The 24,159-nt window shown below is 62.3% G+C and overlaps 1 protein-coding gene across 2 annotated transcripts; it reads left to right on the forward strand.

Annotated features, from left to right (window-relative positions):
* Positions 1-1,196: 1,196 nt before the first annotated feature.
* Positions 1,197-23,871, forward strand: ASPG (asparaginase; the record flags this gene model as incomplete). 2 transcript variants are annotated; one of them, XM_081290846.1, is made up of 16 exons in its annotated part: positions 1,197-1,278; positions 7,435-7,543; positions 8,240-8,351; positions 9,765-9,890; positions 11,533-11,616; positions 12,505-12,631; positions 15,444-15,556; positions 16,505-16,687; positions 16,856-16,969; positions 17,495-17,617; positions 18,987-19,082; positions 19,355-19,518; positions 21,386-21,472; positions 22,908-23,007; positions 23,296-23,376; positions 23,833-23,871. In XM_081290846.1, 16 exons carry the CDS (start codon positions 1,197-1,199, stop codon positions 23,869-23,871), a joined length of 1,740 nt encoding a protein of 579 aa, XP_081146972.1. The 2 variants fall into 2 exon arrangements, with proteins under 2 accessions (XP_081146972.1, XP_081146973.1); XM_081290847.1 differs by having other exon boundaries at positions 23,851-23,871.
* Between the last annotated feature and the right edge of the window lie 288 nt (positions 23,872-24,159).

Below are 24,159 nucleotides of genomic sequence, written 5' to 3' on the forward strand. Positions count from 1 at the left end.
ACAGTGGCAGGTCTGGAGAGTCAAAGATGGGCCATCGGAGGCCAACCTGGGTGTTCAGGGGGTGGCTGCTACTTGTTGAACCTCAAGTTTCTGTGTTGTAGTAATCTCCTGAACTTCTAAATGTGACGATTTGGAAATAGTCTTTAAGAGATGATTAAATTAAAATCAGGCCCACAGAGTGGCCCTAACCCAGTATGCCTGCTGTCATAATAAAAGAGGAAACATGGACACAGAGAGGCACCATCTGCTAGCCAAGGAGAGGAGCCAGAAGGAACCAGACTTGCTGCCACTGAGATCTAGGACCTCTGACCTCCAGCACTGTGACACACTACCTTATGCTGGAGCCACCCAGCTTGTGAAATTGTTCTTTCTTTTTAGGTACTAGGGATTGAACCCAGGGATGCTTTACTACTGAGCTACATCACCAGCCCTTTTATTTTATTTTAAAATAGGGGTCTTGTTAAGTTGCTTAGAGCACCACTAAGTTACTGAGGCTGGCCTCCAACTTACATTCCTCCTGCCTCAGCCTCCCTACTCACTGGGAATACAGGTGAACCTCACACTGCAGCCTGCAGGCTGTGGTATTTCCTTACATGTTTGGGTAGATCAAACAAATAAGCACAGAGTGCTAATGGGACTGGGCTCCCCAGCCTGTCAGTGGCAGGATCCTCTCCATGATTTCCCCTGGGAATCAGAGGCTGGAGGGGCTCTTCCTGCAGACAGTGCTGTGCTCTGTTCTCAGCAGTCCAAGCCTGCCATCCCCAAGACAGCCAGGGTAGGTTTCTCTGCATCGGGGACCTAGCCTGCTGCTGGAGACCTCATGATACCCTGAACTTGCCTGTGTCCCGGCTCTTTTCCTGCACAGTGCGCTGGCGGACTCTGCCTGCTCCCGAGCTCGCCATTGAGTAGCCTCCCAGGGCCGGGTCGGAGGTGCGGGCTTTGGGGAGCTCCGGGGCGTCGGGGCAGCAGGGCTGTGGAGGTCCTGGGCGCTCGGGTCCGCGAGGCTCGCGGCGGCGTTTGCACCAGAGCCTGGGCGCCGGGAGTGGAGCCAAGGCTGCTCAGGACCCGCCCCGGAAAGCGCCGCCCCCGCCCCCAGGCCACACCAGCCGTCACATGCCCTCGCCACCACCGCCCCTGCGGTCACCATCCTGCCGCCCCCACTTGTCCCCAGCGCCAGCGGTGCCCTCGGTCCTAGCATGGCGCGCGCTGCGGGGCCCGAGCGGCGGGTGCTGGCCGTCTATACCGGCGGCACCATCGGCATGCGGAGCGAGCAAGGCGGTGAGTCGCGGCCTGGCGCCCTGAGTCCTGAGCCTGGACTGGGAGCCTCGGGTTGCTTGCCCGCCCGCAAGGGTCCTGGCAGAAGTCGCGGGTGGAGGGCTCAGCTGTGCGGCATGTGTGCATAGGGGTCGGGCTCCGGCTCCAAGAGGCCTCGGGAGGCCCAGGGTCGGCCACCTGGAGAGGAAAGAGAGGGAAATCCCGCAGGACCTCGCTGCCACCGCTAGCTGGGGCACAACGTGTCCCCTGTGAGTGTCCCTCCCAGAGCTGGGACCACCCTGCAGCCTCAGAGCACCTGGGCCTGCCCCCTGCCTCGCTCTCCCCAAGGAGCCTCTGTTGCCTCCTCAGCTCCAGCCTTCCCTCATCACTGGCCCCTCAGGGCCAGCTCCAGGCCCCTACCTGGAAAAGGGTCCACTCTGATGCCTGCAGCTCAGGTGCAGCCCACACACCTGGCACTCAGTGCCTTTCTCTATAAGACCTTGATACTGCCCGTTGGGCACTCAGCGCTCTCCTGGTTACCCCTTTCCACTGGAGTGGGTACTCAGAAGCCACTGTCCCTCTCCCAGTGGCTCCAAGAGCTGCTTCTCAGTCTTCTGTCCCTGCAGAATCCATGGACATCCCTGAAGGCCCCTCCTGTGTCAGGCCCCAGGACACAGACCTGAGTCGAGCCTATCCCCCAGGGACTCAGGCACCAGGGACATGGTTCACAGGTTGGCAGATGCCACTGAGGGACAAGGAGTGACAGGGATCACTACTCGCACTAAGAGCAAGGCTGACATTAAAAGTCATGACACACTCAGCTGGGTGTGGTGATGCACACTTGTAATCCCAGTGGCTCAGGAGGCTGAGGCAGGAGGATTGTGAGTTCAAAGCCAGCTTCAACAACTTAGCAAGACCCTAAGCAACTCAGTGAGACCCTGTCTCTAATAAAATATAAAAAAGAGCTGGAATTGTGCCTCAGCGGTTAAGTGCCCCTGAGTTCAATCCCCGGTACAAAAAAAAAAGTCATGACACACATATGGGAGATTGACCCAGGAGGGCTGGGTTCTGCCAGTGGGTCGCAGGTCGAGTTGTATTGGGGCTGCTGGAGAGGGCCCCTCTGAGGGCACGAGGGATGCGGGAGGAGTAGCCCCTGGGCCAGGGTGTGAACCAGCCAGGCCAGGAGCTGCAGTGTGAGGGGCTAGAGCAGAGAAGAGGCAGCAGGGCTGGCCCTGTGGACTGTCCACTGCCTTGGTGTGCCTCTCCAGGCTTCACACGTGCCAGTTCCAGTTCTCTGGAGCTTAACACATGGTTATCCTGTGGTTCAAGCTGAGGCACAGTCCTGAAGGAACCCTCTTCCCTGTGCCCATCTGGCAGCCTCATGGGCTTGTTCCCAGGAGCATGCTACATTTCTGCAGGAGGTATGAAGCCACACTTCTGGAGGTGAACCAGACTTTGAAGCCCGAAAGATGGGGTATAGCAGGTGTCGATTTTCGGGCAGGTAAAAGTCTGTTAAGATTCCCAGGAGCTCTGGGCCCTGGGATCCTCAAGGCCTGGTGATAAAGGGGGACCAGCAGACACATACCCATGCTCTAAACCCCTTCCTGGGGGGCCTACCCCACCCTGCAAGCTCAGAGCAGTGGCCCGTCCTGCCTGAACCAAGTTCTGGAGCCCTGGTAAGATGCAGGCAGGTGGCAGGGAAGTTCTGACTGCGGTAAGGGCTCTGGTCCCCACACCAGCCACTTCCAGAAAGGACCCCCCCCTTTCTGGCAGCCCCAGGGTCTGCTGCTGTGACTCTCCTTCAGAAAGGCTTTAGGGAGCTTCGCCCCAGAGGAGGAGGAAGAGAGTGAGGTCTGGCCCCTGGTGACCCCTAGAGGGCGCTGCAGCAGGCCCTGGACTCTGGGCCTCAGGGACATACAGATGTGACTGGGCACCTTGGCTTTTTTGCCTAAAAATGTGTATGAAGTGGAAAGACTTCCAGGAATGAGGTAGCACTCACAAGGCCAGGGAGGTGGGGACAGTTGGAGGGGCTCTGGGCAGAAGCCCTCAGGCAAGCCCCAGCCTTTTCTGATCCGCGAGGAAGGGGTTGAACTGGTAGCTGCCCGCCTGCCTGCCCTGGAGTCGCGGCCCCACAAGCACCAATGATTAACTTGCTCAGCCCTGCTGACCTGGGCCCTGGCCTCACGAAGGGCATGGGTGGGAGTGGGGGCATGGCCACAGCCAAGCTGTTTGGGTTGTCGCTGTTGTAACAGCTTCTGCGCCTGGTGTACACAATGTCCTGCAGGGCAGAGCACGCTCCCCAGCCCTGCCAGAGTTCTGGGACGGCAGAGGTGATGGTACAGTGCTCACCCTGTATCTAGTTCTGTTCATAGTTTAGCCAAGAGGCTTTATAGTCCAGCAACCCTAGCCTCGGTCCAGCCTGCATCAGAGGCCACAGGGGAACCCAGAGGCTCCCATGTCCAGCTGTGGCACCTTTTACCTGCTGCACTTGGGAGCTGGCTCCTTGTGAACACAGGGGGACAGCCAAGCTCCAGGGAACAGTGGTCCAAGGCTGCATCCCTATAAGTGGCATCCTGCCCTGTGGCCACCTTTGGCCGCAGCTGAGCCTTGGGGCAATGCCCACAGCTTCATGGTCACCGCAGCATGACATCTGTAGCCACGGTCTGGACCTCCCTCCCATTGGTGGCTGCGTGTGTTCCAGTTCACATTTGGGTGGTTGAGCAGGCCCACTGCCCTGGGAGCAAACCCCATCCCCACTGCCCTGGGAGCAAACCCCATCCCCACTTGAACATGTGGGGAAGGAGCCCAGAGATTCTGGTGAGGTCAGTCACGTGCCTGCCATACAGGAAGGGCCAGCAGGGGCAAGGCCCAGGCTGCCCAGGCCTGACACTCTTGGGAGACCCTCAGCAAGAAGAGAAATTAGATTTATGAAGTCCCAGTTGGGGGTGAGAGCGATACTGACTTAGAGTGGTAAGGAAATCAGCGACTTACAGATCAGAAGGGATTCCCTGGAATGCAGAGATGAGCGTGGCCCAGTAAGCCCCAGGCCTGCCTTCCAGGCTCCTTTCCACGGTGCTTCCTGGCAGCCTGTTCTGGCTCTCAGAGCCTAAGGGCGCATTTGCAGAATTTGCCTGGAGAGAAAGGCTGTAAGGTCTTCCCTTTGTCCTGTGTGAGCATTTCCCACCAACCCATGCCAGGTGTCCTCTGCTTCACCTTCCCCACTGTGGATGTCATCATGGTGCACCCCATGGGACCACGGGATGGTGCCATGACAGGAGATGGCCACATCCTGGTCACACCTGGGGTGTCTCCAGACGTCAGAGGGGATGCCTTAGTTCCTGTGGGTGCTGTGACGAGTTACCACAAGCCAAGTGGCTAAAAGCCCCTGAGTCCACTGCCTCTGCTCTGGAGGGGAGAGACTGAGTTGTTTCAGAGGCCGGGCTGAGGCACCAGCCGGGCTGTACTTCTTCCTGAGGCTCCAGGGAGGAGCTTCCGGCCTCCCCACCATCTGGTGGCTGTGGGGTCCTCTGCTGGGGGCCACATCCCTCCTGTGTTCTAGGCCAGCGTCTCCCGTCTCCCCACCAGCACACAGCCTGCTCCGTATAGGTCTGGTCCCCCTCTGCCTCCCTCTTATGAGGACGCCTGAAGTGGCATTTAGGGCCCACCTGAAATATCCAGGATCATCTCTCTAGATCCTTGATATAATGGAACCTGCAGACTTTGTCACAGAAGATGACATCCATAGGCCCTGGGATTAGGACATTCATAGGATTCATTTTCAACCCCACCACACATGGACAGGGACACTGAGCCCCAGTGCTGGTGGCCAGAGTGTCCCCTGAATGTGGCGGCAGGCCACATCCTGGTTACACCTGAGGTGTCTCCGGACGTCAGCAGGGCTGATGAACTCACCGGCCGGGGTTTCCATATCTGTTTGCTAGGCTTGTTCACGTGACATTTCGCAAGCAGCCACACCTCGGCCAGTTTGCCTGGGGCCTGCAGGGCTGCGGGCCAGGCCAGGAGAGCGAGTGGGCGAGGAGCCATGCCAGTGCTCCTCTCCAGTGGGAAAGATGGCGCCACACACCCCACAGGCCTCCGGGCCTGGGAGCCGGGGAGGGGCCGGGCTGGGGCCAGAGGTTTGGCAGGAGATGTGAATGGACTGAGAAAGCTGTGGTGGGGCAGATGAGGAGCAGCCGCCAGTTCCAAAGCCTGCCAGGCTCCTGGCTCCCAGCTGGGGCGCTGTGGATCAGTTGAGTCCATTGCTCATTTGTGACAGGCTGGCAGCGCTGGGCCTGGAAGAGGGAGGTGCTGCTGGGGGAGGAGGGGGCATGTGTCTGTGGCCAGAGCTATATATGGGGGAGAGAGGGCCAGGTCTAGCTGGGTGAAAGGCTGGGCACTCCGTGTCACAGCGATCGGAGGAGGGGGCACTGAGGCTGGCACCCGACCCTGACACCTTGGCAAGGCTTCCACTCTGTGAGACCAGTGGGATTGTGAGCTGCTTAAGGGGACGCTGGGGTGCCAGTCATTCTCCTTGTGTGCCCCGTGGGTGCCAGCAGCACTTCCTGCGAATGAATGACCAAGAGCACTCTGAAGGCAGTGGAGGGTCAGGGCGTGGGACATGGAAGGAAGGCCAGGGCCAACTGACCCCAGGCCTGTTGTGGTCCATTCCAGGGGCTAGAGATGGGGGCTCCTCCTTCTTCTTGTCCCCCCACAAGGTCCCATGTGACTGAATCACATTCTCACCCCCCACCTGTGAGTGGGGACCTTCCCATGGCAAAAGGACAGCAGGGTGTGATCAAGGTCCTGACTCTGTGATGGGAGGTGCAATGGGGCTGACTGGGGGGGCCTGCCAGTTCCCATCAGCCCTTGCCAGAGGATTCCTCCCTTGGCCAAGGAGGAGGCAGCCAGGGGGGTGAGGCCAAAGAGAGGCCTGGCTTTGGAGACGGAGCGCAGGGCCACAGCGGGGAGTGTGCTGCGAACGAGCCCCAGGGATGCAGCATTTCTGCTGTCCCTCACATGGGATGGAGTTCCACCAGGTCCCCGAGTGTCTTCCCCAGAGCTTCCAACAGGGAGCACAGCCCTGCTGATGCCTGAGCCTGCCCGGCTTCTCACCCCAGAGCTGGAGATAATAGGGAGGCTGTTTAAGGCACCCTGTTTGTGGCCATGTGTGATTAGCAACAGGGAATTGTCCAGCCACCTGAGGGTAAGAGCAGGGACCAGGTGATGCCCAGGAACACGATTCCTCCTGACCTCACATCTCAGTCAAGGAGGCTTCTCTGGAGGACCCTGTTGTCCTTGCCAATGTGTCCCAGTGCCCAGGCACAGGGGAGGCTCACAGACTGTTATAAGGAGTGAACGTGCCCAGAGAAGCCAGCTCACTTGCCCAAGGACACAGGGCTAGCAGCTCGGGGCACTGGCCAGGAGCCTTTGTTTTCAGAAAACATACCTGTGACCTTGTAGGACAGGATGCCGTTTCTGCACAGTGCCACTTTAGGTGCACATTTCTGAGAGGCAGAAGCTGCTGGCAGGGACGGCTGCTGGTGGGGCCTACCTGTTGGGCACCTGCTGTGTGCCAGGCTCTCCCATTCACTGGGACGGGCAGGGACTAGGCTGGAAGCTGGAGCCTGAGGAGTCACACATTGCATGCCCTGAGGGAGTGTGAGGACCAGCAGGGCAGCCTGTGGGAAGGGCACACTACCTGGCATTGAGGAGGGCTTCCTGGAGGTGATACTCTGGGCTGGGCCTCAGAGCACCTGCTGGGTGAGAAGTGGGGCTGGGGCAGGGCTTTGAGGCAGCACCAGCAAAGCATCCTGGGCATTCGTGGAGGTGGGGTGGACCTGGGTGGGCACACATGGCTGCCTTAGGAGAGGGCCTAGCTCAGTGGGGGTCAGTGGATATATTTTCAGTGGAGTATGAGTAGAGATAGGACCTGGGCAGAGTGGCAGCAGAGGCCCTGGGGCTGGGTTCCAAAGAAGGAATCAGCATTGGCTCCAGCTGCCAGCTGCCATGCTCCCAAGGTTTCTAGTGGCAGCTATGTCCGGGTCCTCCTGGCCTCCTGGGCCAACCCTGGTCCTGCTCTCTGATCCTGCCCAGGGCCTGGCACTCAGGAGGGGAGGGTGTGGGCTGAGGGCTGTTTGCAACGCCAGCCCTGACCCCACTCTGCCTGGCCTCCACCTGCAGTGCTTGTCCCAGGGGGAGGCCTGGCCACCATCCTGAGGGCACTGCCCATGTTCCATGACCAGGAGCACGCCCAGGTCTGCAGCCTCCCCAACGACACGCTGGTGCTGCCGTGAGTATGGGTCCTCCAGGGGACAGGGAGGGCGGCCCTGAGCCTGGACGTGCCTGTCGGGGGCCAGGGAGCAGGCTCTGGTTTCCCCGGCAGTGACCTGCCATTTGCACGAGGTGTCTTTGGCCTTGCTTTGCGGGCTTCACAATTGCCCGGGCTGCCTTCCAGGAGAGCCTGGGCCCTGGGCTCACGGAGCCACCTTCCCCAGCCTGCTCCTGGTGCCTGCTCAGCCCACTGGGTTACTGAGCATGGGGGCACCCCTGTCTCATGGCTGGCCCAGTGACTTCTCCCTCCCGGGCGTGGCGGTCCTTCTATTCCTGGCTCCAGTCTGACTGCCTGGAGCCCTCCGTGGCTGGAAGGCTGAGCTGGGAGTTCCCTGTGGTGGCTGGTCTCCCTGAGTGCGACTCTCCCAGCATGGACTCTGGCTGCTGGTGGGCTGATCCCAGCCTGCCTCTCCGAGCTGGTATGGGAAGGTGATCCTGTTGGGGGCATCCTGTCCTGGGCCACATCCTTGCCTCCTCTGGGGACTCCAGATGGAAGGAAGGTTGCACCCTGTACTCAGGTCACTGGGACCTCAGCAATATGCAGAGCCCGCGGACAGATGTCGCTGGGTGCAGGGGCCAGTGCCAGGCCAGAGGAGAGCAGAGCAGGTCAGGATCCAGAGGGGCGGAGTGGGAGCCGGAGTTCTGCTTCCTGCAGCCCTGTCAGCCCGGACCAGAGGATCATCTACACTGTGCTGGAGTGCCAGCCTCTCTTCGACTCCAGTGACATGACAATCACCGAGTGGGTTCAGATCGCCCAGACCATAGAGGTAGGGAGTGCCAACGGGGCTGGGGGTGGGCAGAGCCCACCTGCAGGAGCACTCTGGGCAGGTGAGGACAGGGGCTGTATGGTGGAGTAGGCAGGCCCAGCCTGAGACGGGCGGTACCAGGGAATGGCAGCCCCCGGAGTGGGACAGGTTCTCGCAGAACACTCCACTGCAATGGAGGCCATGTCCATGTTCTTGGTGAGGGAGTTGAGGCCAGAACAACCCCACACTGTCACAACCCAGGTCTGTTCTTCCCCATCATCACAGCCTCAGTTCCTGGCACAAAGACGTCCTGGGCTCCCTGGGTTGGGGTCTTGCCATCCCACCAGTCCCTATTCTCACCTGCCTCCCATAAGAAGCCCATGGTCCCCTGTGTGGGGTCACTTGGGTCACACGCTTGTTTCCTTCTATCTGAAGCACAATAGGACCCTGACCCCCACCAATTGCGAGCTGCTCAGTATAGTATGTGGCCCTGGGTCTGTCCCATTCCAGGAAAGGGGCTGCCAATGGGCACGTCTGGTCTAGGTTGTGGAGGTCCAGACCGTGTCCCTTGTTTGTGGCTGCAGCACCCTTGGGGACAGGCCTGATTTGGGCTGAGGTCCAGATGGTGCCCTGTGGTCTTTCGAGGTTCTGCACCCCACAGCCTCAGGAAGGCCTCCTAGTCCTGTAGCCTGGCCTGGCCAGCAGAGGGCGCCCGCCCCACTCCCAGCCGCTCTGCAATCCCTAGGCTGGCCTCGTTTCCTGTTTAGTGGGCCAGGAGGGCCCTGTGTGGCCAGAGCTGTGCCCCTGGCAGCCGCAGCCTGGGCAGTTGCCCTCTGCAGGGCATCCCCTCGTGGCCAGTTTGCTCCTGCTGAGTGGCCAGTGTGCTTGGGAGGGCTTCTGACCTTTGCTAAGCCTAGAAGGCCCTCCCTGGTCGTTTGCCCACCAGCCTCCTGCCTGCCTAACTGGTCCGCTCCTCCCAACCACCTGCTGGCTCCCAGGGTCGGGTGGGCCTTGTGTTGGTTGTCTGTGCTCATGCTGACTCTCTCTAAGCAGCAAGGTCCACTGTGGCCCTGGAGGCAGCGGGCCCTCAGCCAGCACTCAGGATTAGGGAGCCCAGTTCTGAGGTAGCCCTGCCTGGGGAGATGCTAACTGGAGTCTAGGGAAAGTCCAGGGCTCCCTAGGACCCACATTCTCCCATGCTCTGAGGCAAGCCACAAGCCAGGGCCCAGGCCAGGGCTGGCCTTCCAGAAAGGCCCTCTGGGCCTGCAGGGGGTGGTCATCTGGTATCTCCCTGAGTCCTTCCTGCCTCTGGGCCCTTTCCTTTCTTTCCCAGGTTGAAGGGGACAGGCTGCCGCCCTGACCTGAGCACCTGTTCCCAGGAGCAGGGCTGACAGGGGAAGGCCTGGACCTGCCCTGAGCTTGCTTCCCCCACAGAGACACTATGACCAGTACCATGGCTTCGTGGTCATCCACGGCACTGACACCATGGCCTTTGCTGCCTCTGTGCTCTCCTTCATGCTGGAGAACCTGCAGAAGCCCGTCATCCTCACTGGTGCCCAGGTAACCTAGGGCCTGAGGTCCTGCTGTGCCCAGGCCTCCTGAGGCCACAGAGCAAGGCCCCGCTGGAACCCAGCATTCTTGCTCAGCTCCCTGGACTGCTCCTATGTGCCCCGTTCATGGCCCATTTATTTCTGCTCCATCTCCGGGGGCCCATCTCAGCAGTCCCTGTGGCTGGAGGTCCATGGCCTGCTGGTGATTTTGTCCAGCTGTGAGGCTTCAGGAGCACCCAGAGCCCACCCACAACAGCTCTGCCCTCAATGAAGCCTTTTCTCTTTTTGCTAATGGGCTTCAAGTCTGCTGTCCACTCAGCATGGTGGCCACTCCAAGGACAGGCCACTCCCAGCCTTTGCTCTTCTCTTCCTTCTTGCTACCATGGACCCAACATAGGGTGCCCCCTCCTCTGTTACCCTAAGCTAGCACACCCCCGCCAAAGCCAAGGCTGATGGAATGTTCTGGAAAATGGTTCTATTTGAGGTCAGGGAACAGAGGAGGTCTGCACCTCCATTGGGGCCTGCTAGACACTGACTTGGGGGTCCCTGTTGCCTTTAGATGGCTTCATAAGAGGGAGCCCCAGTGGCTCTTGGGGCCAATCCTAGCCAAGCCCCTCAGCATCCGTCCCTGTTGGGAGGCTGAGGCCTGGGCTTGGGAGCCAGTCCCTATGTCCCTGTCAGCAGAACCTGATGAAGCTCTAGGGAGACCCTCTTGCCAGGGTTGCCAGGTGCCATTGAGGTGACTCTGCCATCCCCCAGCTTGGTCTCCCTGGCTGTGCGGAGGCTTCCTGGGGTACTGGTGCCCTGTGTGGAAGGCCCCAGGCCACTGAGCACACCTTCTGGCTGCTGGGCATCTTCTGCTCTTGTCTGGCTCCTTTCCACAACTAGGTCCCTAGCTTGGATCCCTGTTAGGCAGATGGGACTTGGGCCAACTGCCTAGCTGCTCCCTAGACCAGGGGGTGAGTGCCATGCAGCTCTCGGGGTGTGGAGGGTTGGACAGCACTGCCGCCCCAGGAGCACCCAGCATGTTCTTCAGGCTCACACCAGCCTGTCGTGAGGCATCTATGTCCCTGGAGTACTGGAGGGGAAACTGAGGTTCTGGGCAGGGCTCACCCACAGCCATACATCCCCTGGGCCAGTGGTCTCTCCCTCCAAAGGCCCTGTGCTGACCACTCCCAGATGACCACACCCCAGCAGACCTTGGCCTCTGCACACCCCAAAACAGTCCTGCCCACCTACTACTGGTCAGGAGTGGTGAGGAGCTGGGCACTGCTCAGAGTCCCCCAGGAACTGTCCACAGTAGACTCTGGCAGCTCAAGGATGAGCTGGACTGTGCCAGGGCACCACCCTTGGCTCCTTCCCACCCATGGCTCCTATTGTAGCAAGGAGCTGCAGTGTCCTCAGGAGCTGTAGTGTCCCCTACCCGCTGGGCATCTGATCTATGTGGAGCAAGGCCTAGGCTTGGGCTGGCACTGTAGCAGGAACCACTGCTGGTGGACATGGAATGGGCTGCTCCTCTCCAGAGGTCCCTGCCCCCAGCCCACACCTGCCCACTCTTCTCCTTCCCCTAGGCTGGAGGACTTTGACTGGGGAGGGGGGCCAGGTGGCCCTGTGCTTCCTGAGACTCAGCCCCAACCTGTGGCTCTCCCCAGGTGCCCATCCATGCACTGTGGAACGATGGCCGGGAGAACCTACTGGGGGCCCTGCTCATGGCTGGCCAGTACATCATCCCAGAGGTACCTGCCTGGCCTGGTGTGGGGTTGCCTAGGTCAAAGGTGGGACAGTGGGTGAGGCAGCCCCGGAGCTCTGAGGAGCACAGAGAGGGGCTTGTGGTGCGGCGCTCACGGCACCTGCAGGCCAGGGGCCGGGTAGGTTTCTAGAGGTTTACCTCATGTTCCAAGAAGCACAAGTCATGAGCCTTGGAGGAGACCATCACCCAGAGTCACTATTCAGAGACATTAGTGTCATCATCCTGGCACGTGTGCTTCCAGTCTTTGTCACAAGCATCCATTCTTGTGCTGCAGATGTGTGTGTGGGTTCCCACGAACACAGAGGGCTCCCCGCATAGCTCGGGAGTCCGTCCCTTTCCCAGGTGGCCACCTCTCCCGTCCCACAGTGTTAGGACTGCAGGCTTCCCTGTCCCTCTGGGGCCAGGATGAGGAGCTGCCTTTGTTGAGCGGTTCCCCGGGCAGGTGGGGTTAGAGGTAGGGCCTTTCCACAGTGTAGCATCTCCAGGCCCATCTTTCTGCCCACTCTGGTCCAGCCCCTCCTTGGGGGCAGCTTTTGAGCCGCTCAGAGGCGGGGCAGCTCCCTGTGCGCCCTGGAAGGGGTATCTGGAGTCCCTGTGCCCCGTGCCCCTGTGGGCTGCATTCCTGGGGGAGAAGCCAGCTGGAGCCCCTGCTCACCCTCTGCGCATGCTGCCCGGCCCTGCAGGCTTGCTGTTTCCCATGGGTAGTTGGTGGGGCAGGAAGGGGCCTGAGGGGAGCAGCCATCCGCAGAGGTTGCTCCCGGGCAGGTCTCTGCTGGCCCCCAGGTCTGAGCATCCCTGCGGATGGCAGTGTGGTGGGGAGCGCTGGGAGGAGACAGTCCCCCCAGCTCCGAGCTGCTGCCTCTCTGTCCTGCAGGTATGCCTGTTCTTCCAGAATCAACTGTTTCGGGGCAATCGGGCAACGAAGGTGGACAATCGGAGGTTTGCAGCCTTCTGCTCCCCCAACCTGCCCCCACTAGCTACGGTGGGTGTGGACATCACAAGTGAGCAGATCCGGGGGCAGGGCCTCTGGCCGCAGCGCTCCCTGGATGGGGGTTGTGTGGGCTGCTGTGGGGAGGCTATGCTGGGCTTTGGCGAGGGCTCCCTGAACTGGCAGAGGGCACAGTGCTTGGTTTTGCCCTGAGCTACGGCAAAGCCAGAGGGCTGCTTGGAGAGGGTGGGCCATGGGGCCACGTGCCAAGGAGATGGGAGGCCTCAACAGACCACCACATGTTAGGAGCCGGGGGCTCGAGAGTTTGGGGATCTCCCTGCCCATGTGGCCACAAACTCAGGAGTTTCTCTGGTGGCTGTCTATGGCTCTGCCACACAGCTCAGCCCTCCTCGAGACTTGGGCCCCTGTGGTATGTCTGGTCCCCAGGAGTTCTAGGGAGTCCTCTGTCCTCTGGGCCCACGGGCTGTCCTTATGGGCCCAACAGATGTTCTAAGCTGGTCCTGGGCTTCCCCAGGGGAGGCCCCACCAGCCTCTCCTTGCCCTGGGTGTCAGGCTGGCACTCTGGTCAGGCCATACTGGAGACTCAGGGTCACTGTAATGGCCCCAGTCACTTCAGGACTACCGTCTTTCCACCTAGAGGTCTAGTCTCCTAAGGGGTCTCCACCTTCCTGGACGTGGGGCCACCTTCTCCTGCCTCTCTCTGGCTCTTGCCCCTCCAGGGCAGGTGTGGGCCCAGGCCCTAGGGCCTGTGTCCCCACCCTACTGTCTATGGGGTCCTGCCTCAGGGGTCTGTCCTAGAGAGATCTCTTCTGGGCCTGTCCAGAAGAGCTGGCCTTCCTTTTGGGAACACTGGGGTCTTGGTACCTTGCCCAGGGCTGGGTTCCCCAGGCGGGGCTGCCTGTCTAGAAGCAAAGCAGCTGTTCCTGTTTGACTACGTGACTGTTAGTGTCCCAGCCCTCTTGGAGGGTGGCAGTGTCCCTTGCCCACGCTGTGCTTCTGCCTGGGCCACTGCCAGCCTGTGGGTTGGGCACAGGGTGTTTCCGGGCCCTGGGGAGAGCTGTTCTGGGGGACCTCCTGGTATAGCAGGTGCTGACCCCCAAACCCCACTTTAGGAAGGAACAGTTGCCCCCTGAGAGAGGGATGGGCTGAGGGCAGCCAGGACCTTGACCACCCAGTGTTCCCCAGAGATATGGCAGGAGTTCTGGGGCCTCAGCCCTGGGTCCTGTTGACCATTTGGGAGCTCTGACCCCACCCACTCCCCTGCCGCCATCCCGGCACCTTCCAGAGAGCACAGGGCCAGGAGTCTGTCGGTGTCTAACATGTGTCCTGCTCACCCAGGACTCCCGGGCCTGGGCAGGGGTCCATGCTCCCCAGGGTCGGAGCAGTCCAGAAGGCTGCCTGGAGGTGACAGCACAGGAGCTGGGTGGTGGCACCACCCCTGCAGCTGGGAAGGAGGAGCGGATGAAGGTGTGGGTGCTGCCCTGCAGGTCACTCTCCACCCGGTGGAGTCATATCTCCAGGGCCCAGGACCGGAGCTTCTCCGTGGGCAGAGGGGCCTTCACTCTGGATTCAGGGCCTCTGCCCGACACGGGACTCAGGGGTCTCAGTCCCAGACCAACCATAGCAACCCCAGCACAGAGCTGAGGCCACCTCCCGCCCCAGCCCCAGGCCCCTGCCCATCTTCCACTGCTCCCGCATGTGCCAGGGGTGGGAAACGGCACTGCCTGCTCTGGCTGATGTCAGGCTGCTGGGCCGGTTCTGACATCCAGCGTTGGGAAACTTCAGCAAGTGCCCAGGGTGTGGCTGCTGGGCCCCTGGGGAGGGGGAGGGGCAGGGCCAGGGCCTACCCTGCTGTGTACCCCATGCCAGGACTCCCTGGACTCTTCACTTACGCTCTGGGAGGCAGCAGCCCCCTCCCCACCTGTTCTGCCTGCTCAGCAGACACACAATCCTAAGGCGAAGAATGTCTCCTACCATGGTGGGCATGGAGGGGCCCATGGCCTCTGCCACGGGGGGGGGGGGGTGGAAAACTCACTGCCCTCCCCTCGCCCCACCTCCATGTGCAAGTCCAGAATGTTCTGTTCATGATCATCTGTGAATAACACTGGAAAAAATGGCAGGAGGCACAGGGGCTCCCACCCCAGTGAGGTGCAGGGAGGTGGGGGGCTGAGCCTGTTCCTGGCACCCTTTAGCATAGGGGAGTCCCCCGTGTCCCACTCTGCTGGCTGGAGGCCACATGAGCCACGAGCTCCAGACCTCTGCTGGCAGTCATTGCTGGGGGCCTGGCAGAGAGGTGGCCTTCAGACTTGTGGACAGGCTGACCCTGGGGGGATTCAAGGCGTGCTGACCCTGAGTTCCTGCCCCCCACTTTCCTCAGGCCTGGGGTTCCACGTCGCCCTCCCTGGGCGAGGGGTGGGAGTGACAGGCACACACCACACCTCCAGGATTTGGGGGCAAAGAGACAGAGGCTCCTTCCCCGAGGATGAGGGGTCATTCACTGGTTGGTGGGGTAGACAGTGAGCACAACAGGTGGGTACCGAGGGCAGCTGCTGCCCAGAGGACACTGCCCCAGCTGTGTGCCATGTTGGTCCTGCCCAGGTGCCGTCACCCCCCCAGATACCTCTGCCGCCTGTGAGGCTCATCTAGGGACCCCTGCCATGTTTCCTCTCCAGCCCGGTCACCCGTGTCACCTGGGTCACCACTGTTGCCATCATCAGTCCTTCTGTCTGGGTGGAGAGCACTGGCTCCCCTGGCCCACCAGGGCCAGCCCAGGACTGGAGGGTGGGCCTGGAGGGGAGGTGGGGCAGGGGGGCCTAGGCTCAGAGGACACTAGAGAGGTCACCCTGCCTGCCCCCTCTTCACAGTCAACAGGGAGCTGGTGCGGAAGGCCAGCAGCAAGGACCGGCTGGTGGTGTGCAGCCGCATGGAGCGAGACGTGGGCCTGCTGCGCCTCTTCCCCGGCATTCCTGCCTCCCTGGTAGGGGCTGCAGCCCCAGTGCCCCCTGGCTCCCATGCCCCCAGGGGCCTCACCTGATGCCCAGAGTGCTCTCTGCCCCCCCCCCCGGCTCCCCAGTGCCCGTGCTGGCTGGTGCAGACCCAACTTGGAACTGAGGCACTGCAGTGTGGCCCCCTTGCTTTGCCCTGCTTCCTGTTGCCCTGGCCCTTCTCAGGCCCAGGCATGAGCAACGAGCTAACCCTGGGGACGTCCTCTGGCCATCAGCTTGGAGGCGGCCTTCCTGGGCTGGAGTCTGACACACAAGGGCACCACGCTGTGGATCCTCCTTGCTGTCTCAGCTGAGGCTTGGGGACCCGCTCACCTTATTAGTGGTCTTGCCTGTGGATATTGGAGGACGCCCAGGAACACAGAGCCCCTCTGAGGCTGACTGGGGGTAGCCCCAGAACTCCCTGCTCCTTCCTGTCACTTCTTTTTGGTGGTCTTTTGTCTGCTTCTGCTGCTGGCCTCTCAGCTACCGGCTGTCCTTATGGTGGCCACAGTGCCTTCCTGTCCTGTTTTCTAAGCTGCTGATGGGGGCCCTGCCTTGTGCTCTGTGGCCTGAGTGGAGCTTTCCAGCCAGTGGGATGTGGGCGGGTCCCAGGGAGCCTTGAGTGTGTATTAGCGCAGCATGCTGTCTTCCAGGACCAGCTCCCGAGCACCCGGGCCTCCTGGTGGAGGTCTGCCACCTCCCAGCACGTTCCCACAGTGTCCAGTCCTGCCCTTTCGGCCCCACATACTGTGGACGTGTTTTCCCTTTGGGAGACATGGCAGGGACAGCCCTCCCAGATTTCCCCAGGGCTACTACACAGGCCTGCTCAGAGCAGTACCACCCTGGGCATGGTGCAGGGCCTGGGGCAAGCCTTGTGGGTCCCCCCTGCTGGAGCAGAAAGCAAAGACCCTCACCATGCACCCCTGCCCTGCTGCCCCCAGGTTCGGGCCTTTCTGCAGCCCCCTCTGAAGGGTGTGGTCATGGAGACCTTCGGTTCAGGAAATGGGCCCACCAAGCCGGACCTGCTACAAGAGCTGCAGGCGGCAGCTGAGCGTGGCCTGGTCATTGTCAACTGTACCCACTGTCTTCAGGGGACTGTGACCTCAGACTATGCCTCTGGCACGGTAGGGGTGGGAAAATGAGGGTTAGAGGAGGAGGGGCGAGCCTGGGGGTACTGCAGGCTGGGCCCTGACCACCCCCATGTTGGGGAGGTTCTGGGAAGGAGCACGGAAGCCGTAGGGCAGGGGCCGAGGTGAGCCGCCCCTTCTGGCCCTTGTGCCCCTTTTTTGCAGGCCTTAGCAGGAGCCGGTGTCATCTCCGGCTTCGACATGACGTCTGAGGCTGCCCTGGCCAAGCTGTCCTATGTGCTGGGCCAACCAGGGCTGAGCCTGGATGACAGGAAGAAGGTGTGTGTGTCCTTTGGGCTGTGGGGCACAGGCTTGAGGACACACAGGGCTCCTGAGGGCGGGCCAGGGGACTCCCGAAGAACAGGGTCTGACTGGGTGGACGTGTGTGTGGTTTGGTAGGGCAGGGATGTGGGGATCCCTGTGGAAGGGAAGGGCCAGCTCTGGAGCTCAGCACAGCCTGTCCAGCCCCGGACCAGGCATCCCTTCCTCCAACTACTCTGGGGGTCTTGGATACCAGCTCAGGATGAAGCCATCCCAAGTGTCCTCGGACATCCTCTCCCACACCTGTCCTTTCCAAGTGGGGCTTGCACACAGACGACCCCCGGTCCTTGGGCTTTAGCCCTTATTGATCCTTAGAAGGCCCTGAGCTGTGGGACTGGCCTGTGTGGGGACCCTAGAATCATGCTCAAGCCCCTGGTGGAGCAGGGTGGTGGAGTTTCGGGCGGCTCCCCTCAGGCCCTGCGAGGCTGGTCTGAGTGCCTTGGTCCCACCCTGGTTGAGCCCCTGGCCTGGATCCTCTTGCAGCTGCTAGCCCAGGACCTTCGGGGGGAGATGACGCTGCCTCCAGTGGATGAGTGCTGGTCCTCACTTCAGGGCAGCACCCTGAGCCGCGCGGTGTCCTGGCTCCTTCGTCTGAGCATCAGCCAGGTACTGCCTGGTGCAGGTGGCAGCAGCAGGGGGCTCGAGACACCCCGGGATACCCCCTACCCAGGACCTGCCAGACACCAGCCACTACAGCTGCTCTCCAGCCCAGGAGCTGGCTCAAGCCAGGGTTCAAGATCCAGGGATCTGTGGGCTCATAGTGGGCAGGATTTATAGGGGTCCATGGAGCAGAATTCAGTAAGGGACCTCCCAGCTCGCAGACATGCAGACACATGGCCAGGGAACATCAGCACTGGGTCTCAGGGCTGGGGCTACCTGAGAGCTGGGAGCACCTGAGTGGGTTGACGGGCTGCCTGTCCTGGGGGCAGAAGGGTAGGTGCCTGCTGGGGTCTCTCACCTCTACCTGGAGACGTGTTCCAACCTCCGGCTCCCCTCCCCCTTTTTAGCCTGGGTGTTAGACCCAGGAAGGGGAGGTCAGCTGGGGACCCTGCCCCAACACGTCCACCTGGCCTCTGGGCCAAGCACCGGGCCTGGTGTGGGAGCCTGGCAGAGCAGAGCACTGCTTCCCTGGGCTGCCTCGGCCCGAGGGGCTCCTTTCCCTGAGCAGAGCTGTCCTGGTGAGCCTGCTGGTGTTCGCTGCTGCCACCTTCCCCGGGGGCTCAGGCTGGACCTCCCTCACCCTGCCAGCCTGACTTTGGGGCTGGGGTCTGCTGGCCTGCCAGCAGTGGGTGCAGCTTAGGGCCAGGCACAGTGGCTTGGACCCCACCCATGCGGGTGCAGCCGGCCTCCCAACCTCCCGTGGCTTTGCTGTGGGCGAGCCGTGGTCAGATGAAAAGGCCTGGGCTGTGTGGCCTGTTATTAGGGTGGCTGTGCGGGGGCCTTAAGTGCTTTGTGATCAGGCCGGGCCGTGGGCATTGGACGAGGCGGCACCTCTGGGGCTGGGTCTTCTGTGTCCCACAGACGGGATGCAGCTGGGAGCCCTTGGAGGACGGGGCCCTTCCAGGAAGGTGCAATGTGGGAACAGGGTCCTTTTCCGGGAGGGGCCCGCATACTTCTGCTCTCTCTTGAGATGACTTATGATTCTGTCCCTGACAGCAGTGGGGGCAGGCGAGGACGCACACCTTGGAGGGTGGGTGGCAGGCCCCAATCACACATGGGGCAAGAAAGGAGGCTGGTGGTGGCTTCCTCCTGACTTTATTCCCAGGAAGTGGGGGCTAGGTGGCCTCTGTGTCTAATAGTGAGATGGGAGCCCAGGGCCTTCAGTGTGGCCATTCCAGCTCTTTCCCCTGTGGGGTGGGACCTACTGCACACTGCATGGGGGAGGCAGGCTCACACAGCACTGGGGACACTAGCTCCACCTGTGTACAGACCCCAGAGTAAGGCATGAAGCTCAAGTGATTCCGTCCTCTCCCAGGAGGCTGAAGCTCTGCGGGATGCTCTGATGCCCAGCCTGGCCCTTGCTGCAGCTCACTCTGGAGACCTAGAGGCCCTGCAAGCACTTGAGGAACTGGTGAGCTGCTTCTGCCCTGGACAAGCCGCTGCCACCTGGGCCTGTGGGCAGGGGCTGGCCCCTGCGGCAGAATGACTTTGCTTGGCCTCACCTGACTCACTGAACCCTACCTGCCCGCCTGGCGGCCAGCAGTGGGGCCTGGTGGTGGCGCAGGGGCAGGCACAGTGCCCTTGCTGACCACCTGTGCTGGTGCCCAGAGCTGCCCTTCCCCTCCTGTGCTCTGCCTGCTCCCTGGCCCTTTCTTGGGGGTCATGTGTCCTTGTGTCACCCAGGGCAGTGGCCTGAGCCTGGAAGACCCTATTGGTCAGACCCTGCTGCGTGTGGCAGCCCAGAGGGGCCATGCCGGTGTGGTTGCTGTGCTGCTGCAGAGAGGAGTGGACGTGAACGCCCGGGACCAGGATGGCCCCAGCCCACTGCTGCTGGCTGTGAGGGGCAGGTACCTGGGGTTCTGGACATTGCAGTGGGCACGGGGGAATGGCGCCGGATGAGGACACCTCTTTGGTGTGAGCAAGGGCAGTGTGGGGTGTGACCAGGGCCAGAGGGAGGCCAGGCTTGGCAGGACCATCCCAGAGGGCTTCGTGGCAGAGGCAAGCTCCCAGCTGAGCCAGCACACCCAGGAAGGCTGACGCTGCCTAGAAAAGGGGACGCCACTGGCTGCACAAGGGGACTCGCAGGTGCTCTCCAGGTAGCCAGGGCAAGAGGAGAGCGATGTGGGGCTGCCCCAGCCTGGTGCCTGGGAGGTTCAGCCTGCAGGTGCAGGAGACGACCCCGATCCTCCCTGCAGGAATGGAAAGCCCCCAGAGTGTGGGGACAAGCTCTGCCAGGTTCTGCCTACCTTGTGCCCACCTCTCAGATTTGCCCTTGGTCCCAGTAGTCCAGGCCTGACCCTGAGAGATGCCAGGAGTGGGCACGTGGTGGTCTCAAGACCCAGCCACAAATGGAGGGGAGGGAGGGGAGATAACGCCCGAGGGCAGGGGTCCTCCGGCCATACCATGTGGCCACGTTGGTGTCTGTGCCCACAGCGTGGAGCACCACGGTGCAGGGCTGATGTGTCCTGAGAGCCCATGTGAGGCTGCCGGCTGGCAGGACCCCGCCCGCGTGGCTCCCAGCAGAGGCGACTGGGCCTACTCACACGGTTGGACAGACCTGCCTGACAGCTTGTCTGTGCCCACCTGCACCCTGCAGACCTGCCTCCCCGGGGGTTTCTCCCAGGGGGCCTGTGGCCTGCAGCCCAGGGGGGCTGGGGGCGGGTTCACCTGCCTCAGGAGGAGGCAGGTGTCTGAGGCCAGGGTCACCAGACTGTGGTGGCCAGTCCCGGGCCCTGCCCTGCCAAGAGCCCCTAGTGGGGCAGGTCACCCCTGTGAAGGGCCAATGGGGTCCAACTCTTTTCCCAGAACAGGCCTTGGAGGTGGACAGTGACCTCTGCACCACGATCCGGTGATCTGGGCTAGATGGACCTCGGGCGTGGGTGGGTGGCGTGGCGATGAGATGAGCTCACTGGGTCCCGCCTGGCTGTCACAACACTCCCTGCTGCTCCCCCAAGGCCTCCGCCCAGTCCTGCACGGCCCCACACTCCTGCAAGGTTCCCTAAGACTGGGGTGGCTGTGTGATTTAGAGTGTACCCCCAGGGGCACAGTTCGCAACTGGTACCCCTTGTTCTTTGCTGCAGCCTTGGGCCTTGCTGGGCCCCTCCTGTGGCCTGTGGGAACCTGTCCCGGCCCACAGCTTAGCTCCCTGAGCTGCCACTGGAGGAGTCGGCTTCGGGGCTCCAGCCACCGTCCCATTCCCTCTGGTCTGCAGGACCTGCATCCAAGGGCAGATGTGGGGCACAAGTGACTCAGTTTCCCCAGAACCAGCCCCAGGCCTGGCCAGGGCAGTCAGGTCACCATCGACGTGTGAGACATTCAGGGTGCAGTGGGCTGGCTGGCTCAGGGTGGGAGCCCAACCTCCAGGGCAGACCCCACAGGACAGTGGAGTCTCATGGGGGCTCATGGTCTGCATGGAGGTGCTGCTCAGCCAGGGCTGTCTGGACCTCTGACTTGGTGGATGCTGACCATGCCCTGTAGACCCCAGATGTCCTGGGAAGGTGTCCAGGAGAGACGGAGGAGGTGGGTCCTCAGGATGGCGTCACACGAGCCAAGGCCAATGGTCAGGGCAGCGTTCCTTGCTGGCCAAGGCCCAAGGTCCCAGGGGCTCGCCCTGGCCCCTGCACACAGGCCTGGAGGTGCTGCTGGTGTCGAGGAGCGGGCTGGGGTGCACGGGCCTGGCCAGGGCCACGGCTAGCACACTCACTCTCATGGCAGGCACCGGGGCGTCACTGGGTTGCTGCGGGCCGCTGGGGCCTGCCTGTCTCCCCAGGAGCTGGAGGACGCCGGGACGGAGCTGTGCAGGTGAGAGCGGCTGGAGCTCGCGTGGTTTGGGGGAGTAGGCGCAGGGCTCCGGGAGGGGAAACCAGGCCTGCTGGGAGGGACTGGTGGGCCCAGGTGTGGGGGCTGAGGAGGGCGAACCTGTGCCCCGGCCCGTGGGCACCAGCCTGGCTGATGGGCAGAGGTGTCTGAACTAGAGCACATCACGGGGTCACTCCCAGCTGGGAGGACAGTCCAGTGAATGTGCATGTGCCCGCGGGGATCAGGAGGGGTGCGGCAGGAACGGGAAGACAGGCAGGAGATGTCCTGGTCAGAGCGCAGGGTGGGAGGGGTGGGGTGCAGGGTCTGAGTCCCTGCGCATCGGGAGCCCCAGGCCCAGAGGGTGGGTGATACTGTGGACTTCAGGCTAACAGGAGGCCGGGTGAGGACCCCGAGGCTCTGGGCCCTCCATCCCTCATATCTTGGCCCCAGCAAGGTCTCTCTGGGCTCCAGTGTCCCCAGTGCTCAATGTGGGGCTGGGTGGCTAGACCCACTAGCCCCAGCCTTGGGCCCCCTGAAGTTTTCAGTGCTGTTCCCTGATCTCCCTGCCCCCCCCCACTGCCTGCCCTTCTCAGGGGACAGGGGCTGGGGGTTGGGCCCTGGGAGGACTGGAGCCAGCCTTGGCTTTGGGTGGCTTGAGCAGGCCACACTGGCTCCAGGGACAGATGGGGAGCTGAGGCAGAGTCCAGGGGAGCTGCGGCGTGGCTGGAGGGGCTGGGGGCCCAGCCTGGCCTGCCAGGGGCCCACTCAAGGGAGCAGACGCCTCTCCTGGGAGGCCTGTGCGGGAGGCGTGGGCACAGCTCCAAGAAGGGCCAGTGGGACCGTCCAGCGAGATTCGAACCCAAACTACCCAGTGCCACTGTGGGGCCTGCTGCTGCTGCTCCCTGGTCAGGAGTGGAGTCCCTGCGTCCTCAGGGGGGCCTCCGCCCACCCACCTGCTCACCTGGGCAGATGGACTGGGCTGGCCCCACACTGGCCTCCAGGGTGGGGGACACTGGTGAGGTACAAGGTGTCCCCAGCTTTCTCCAGGGCACGTGGGCCCCACCCCTTCCCGCCAGGACCCCCATGCAGCTGGTGGGGCCCAGGACCACCCCCAGGCCCCTCTTGCGTCTCCATCCTCCAGCCACCGAGCCACCAGGGCTGTTGTGAAATGTGGAACTGGCAGGGCGCTCGCGGGCGGGGCGTGTACGGGCCCACGTGTGCGCAGTGCGTGTGCCCTGGGAGCCCTTGACCTGAGTCAGTCACACCCACTGGGCGAAACCAGACTCCAGGCCGAGCCGGCCCCCACGACTCTGCCCCAGGGCCGGGCGCTGCTGGGTCAGCTGTTTAGGGCTGGCTTTATTAAAGTGCCCAGGGCCCCGGGAGGGGTGGGCTGATGGCGGGGTGCCCAGCCACCCTGACGCTTCCCCTCTGCCCCCAGGCTCGCCTCCCGGGCAGACAGCGAAGGCCTGCGGGTGTGGTGGCAGGCAGGGGCTGACCTGGGGCAGCCCGGCTACGATGGGCGCAGTGCCCTGCACATTGTGAGTGCCCCGCCTCCCGTGGCCTCTCTGGAGGTGCCACCTCCAGGAAGGCCACCCTGACTGTCCCACCTCTGCTGCTCCCAGGAGCAGGAATGCCGGCTCTGGTGGTCGTGTGTCCTCTGTGAAGGGCCCGTGGGGGCCGACCCCTCCCACCCCAGGCCTCTCTCAGGCCCAGAGCTGGGGAATGAGCAGGGAGGACACTGGGGTCCTGTGAGGCCAGGGCGTCCTGCTTGGCGGGCTCTCAGGTTTTGGGGGTCCTGAGGCAGCCCCTCCCATGCTCCCCCACAGGTGGAAGCAGCTGGCAACCCGGAGGTGACCGCCCTCCTGCAGAGCCTGGAGGGTGGGGTTGGTGCCCAGGCCCGGGGTCCGGTAAGTCCCCCCACCTGGTGTCCCCTCACTCAGCTCCCTCCGCCTGTGGCTCCGGAGTGCTTCTCAGAGCAGGCTGCAGACAGGGTCCAGGGGCTGAGGCAGCCCAGGTCGGGGTCCGCAGTCTCCTCCCGCCACGGAGAGTGGCCTGGGGAAGGAGGAGCCCACCCAGGCCCACCCCTGCCGGGCATTCTGTCCACCCAGCCTGCAGGAGCTCTGAAGGCCTCAGCTCCAGACCACCAGCTACACACCCTGCTGCCCATCCTGGCCTAGAGACTCCTGGGACTGGGTGCCCCCCCCTGTCTCTCAGGCCAAGGTCCCAGCTGACACCCCATCCCCACTCCATCAAGGGGCACTCCTAGAGAGTTTCAAGGCTGGCTAGGGTCCTGCTACCCCCCAGGGAAGGCTGGGCCCCACAGACAAGGCTTATACACTACCTGTGCCTCCACATGTTCTCAGGAGACCTCATATTTTCAGGAAGTTCTGCCTGGGGTCTAACCTGAAGCTATCTTGCTGCATAAACCATAAGCCATTCCTGCCTACTGTGACCTTCTGGACAGACTTCAGGCACACACCTGCCCACTCTGACTGGGATGAAGCCTTTACTGCCACCTCTGTTTCCCCATCTCTTTCCATGACAAAGCCTAAAGGCCTCTGTTGGGCAGAATGGCAATAAAGTGCTGTGGGGGCAGTTGCTTCCTCAGGTCCCCAAAGCCCAGCTCAGTGGGTCTGTCCTGGCTGCAGCTGTGGAGCTGTGTGTGGTTGGGCCTAGGCTCTGGGGCAGAG

This window comes from Spermophilus citellus, assembly GCF_964194105.1.
Source record: "Spermophilus citellus genome assembly, chromosome: 4".
Taxonomy (NCBI): domain Eukaryota; kingdom Metazoa; phylum Chordata; class Mammalia; order Rodentia; family Sciuridae; genus Spermophilus; species Spermophilus citellus.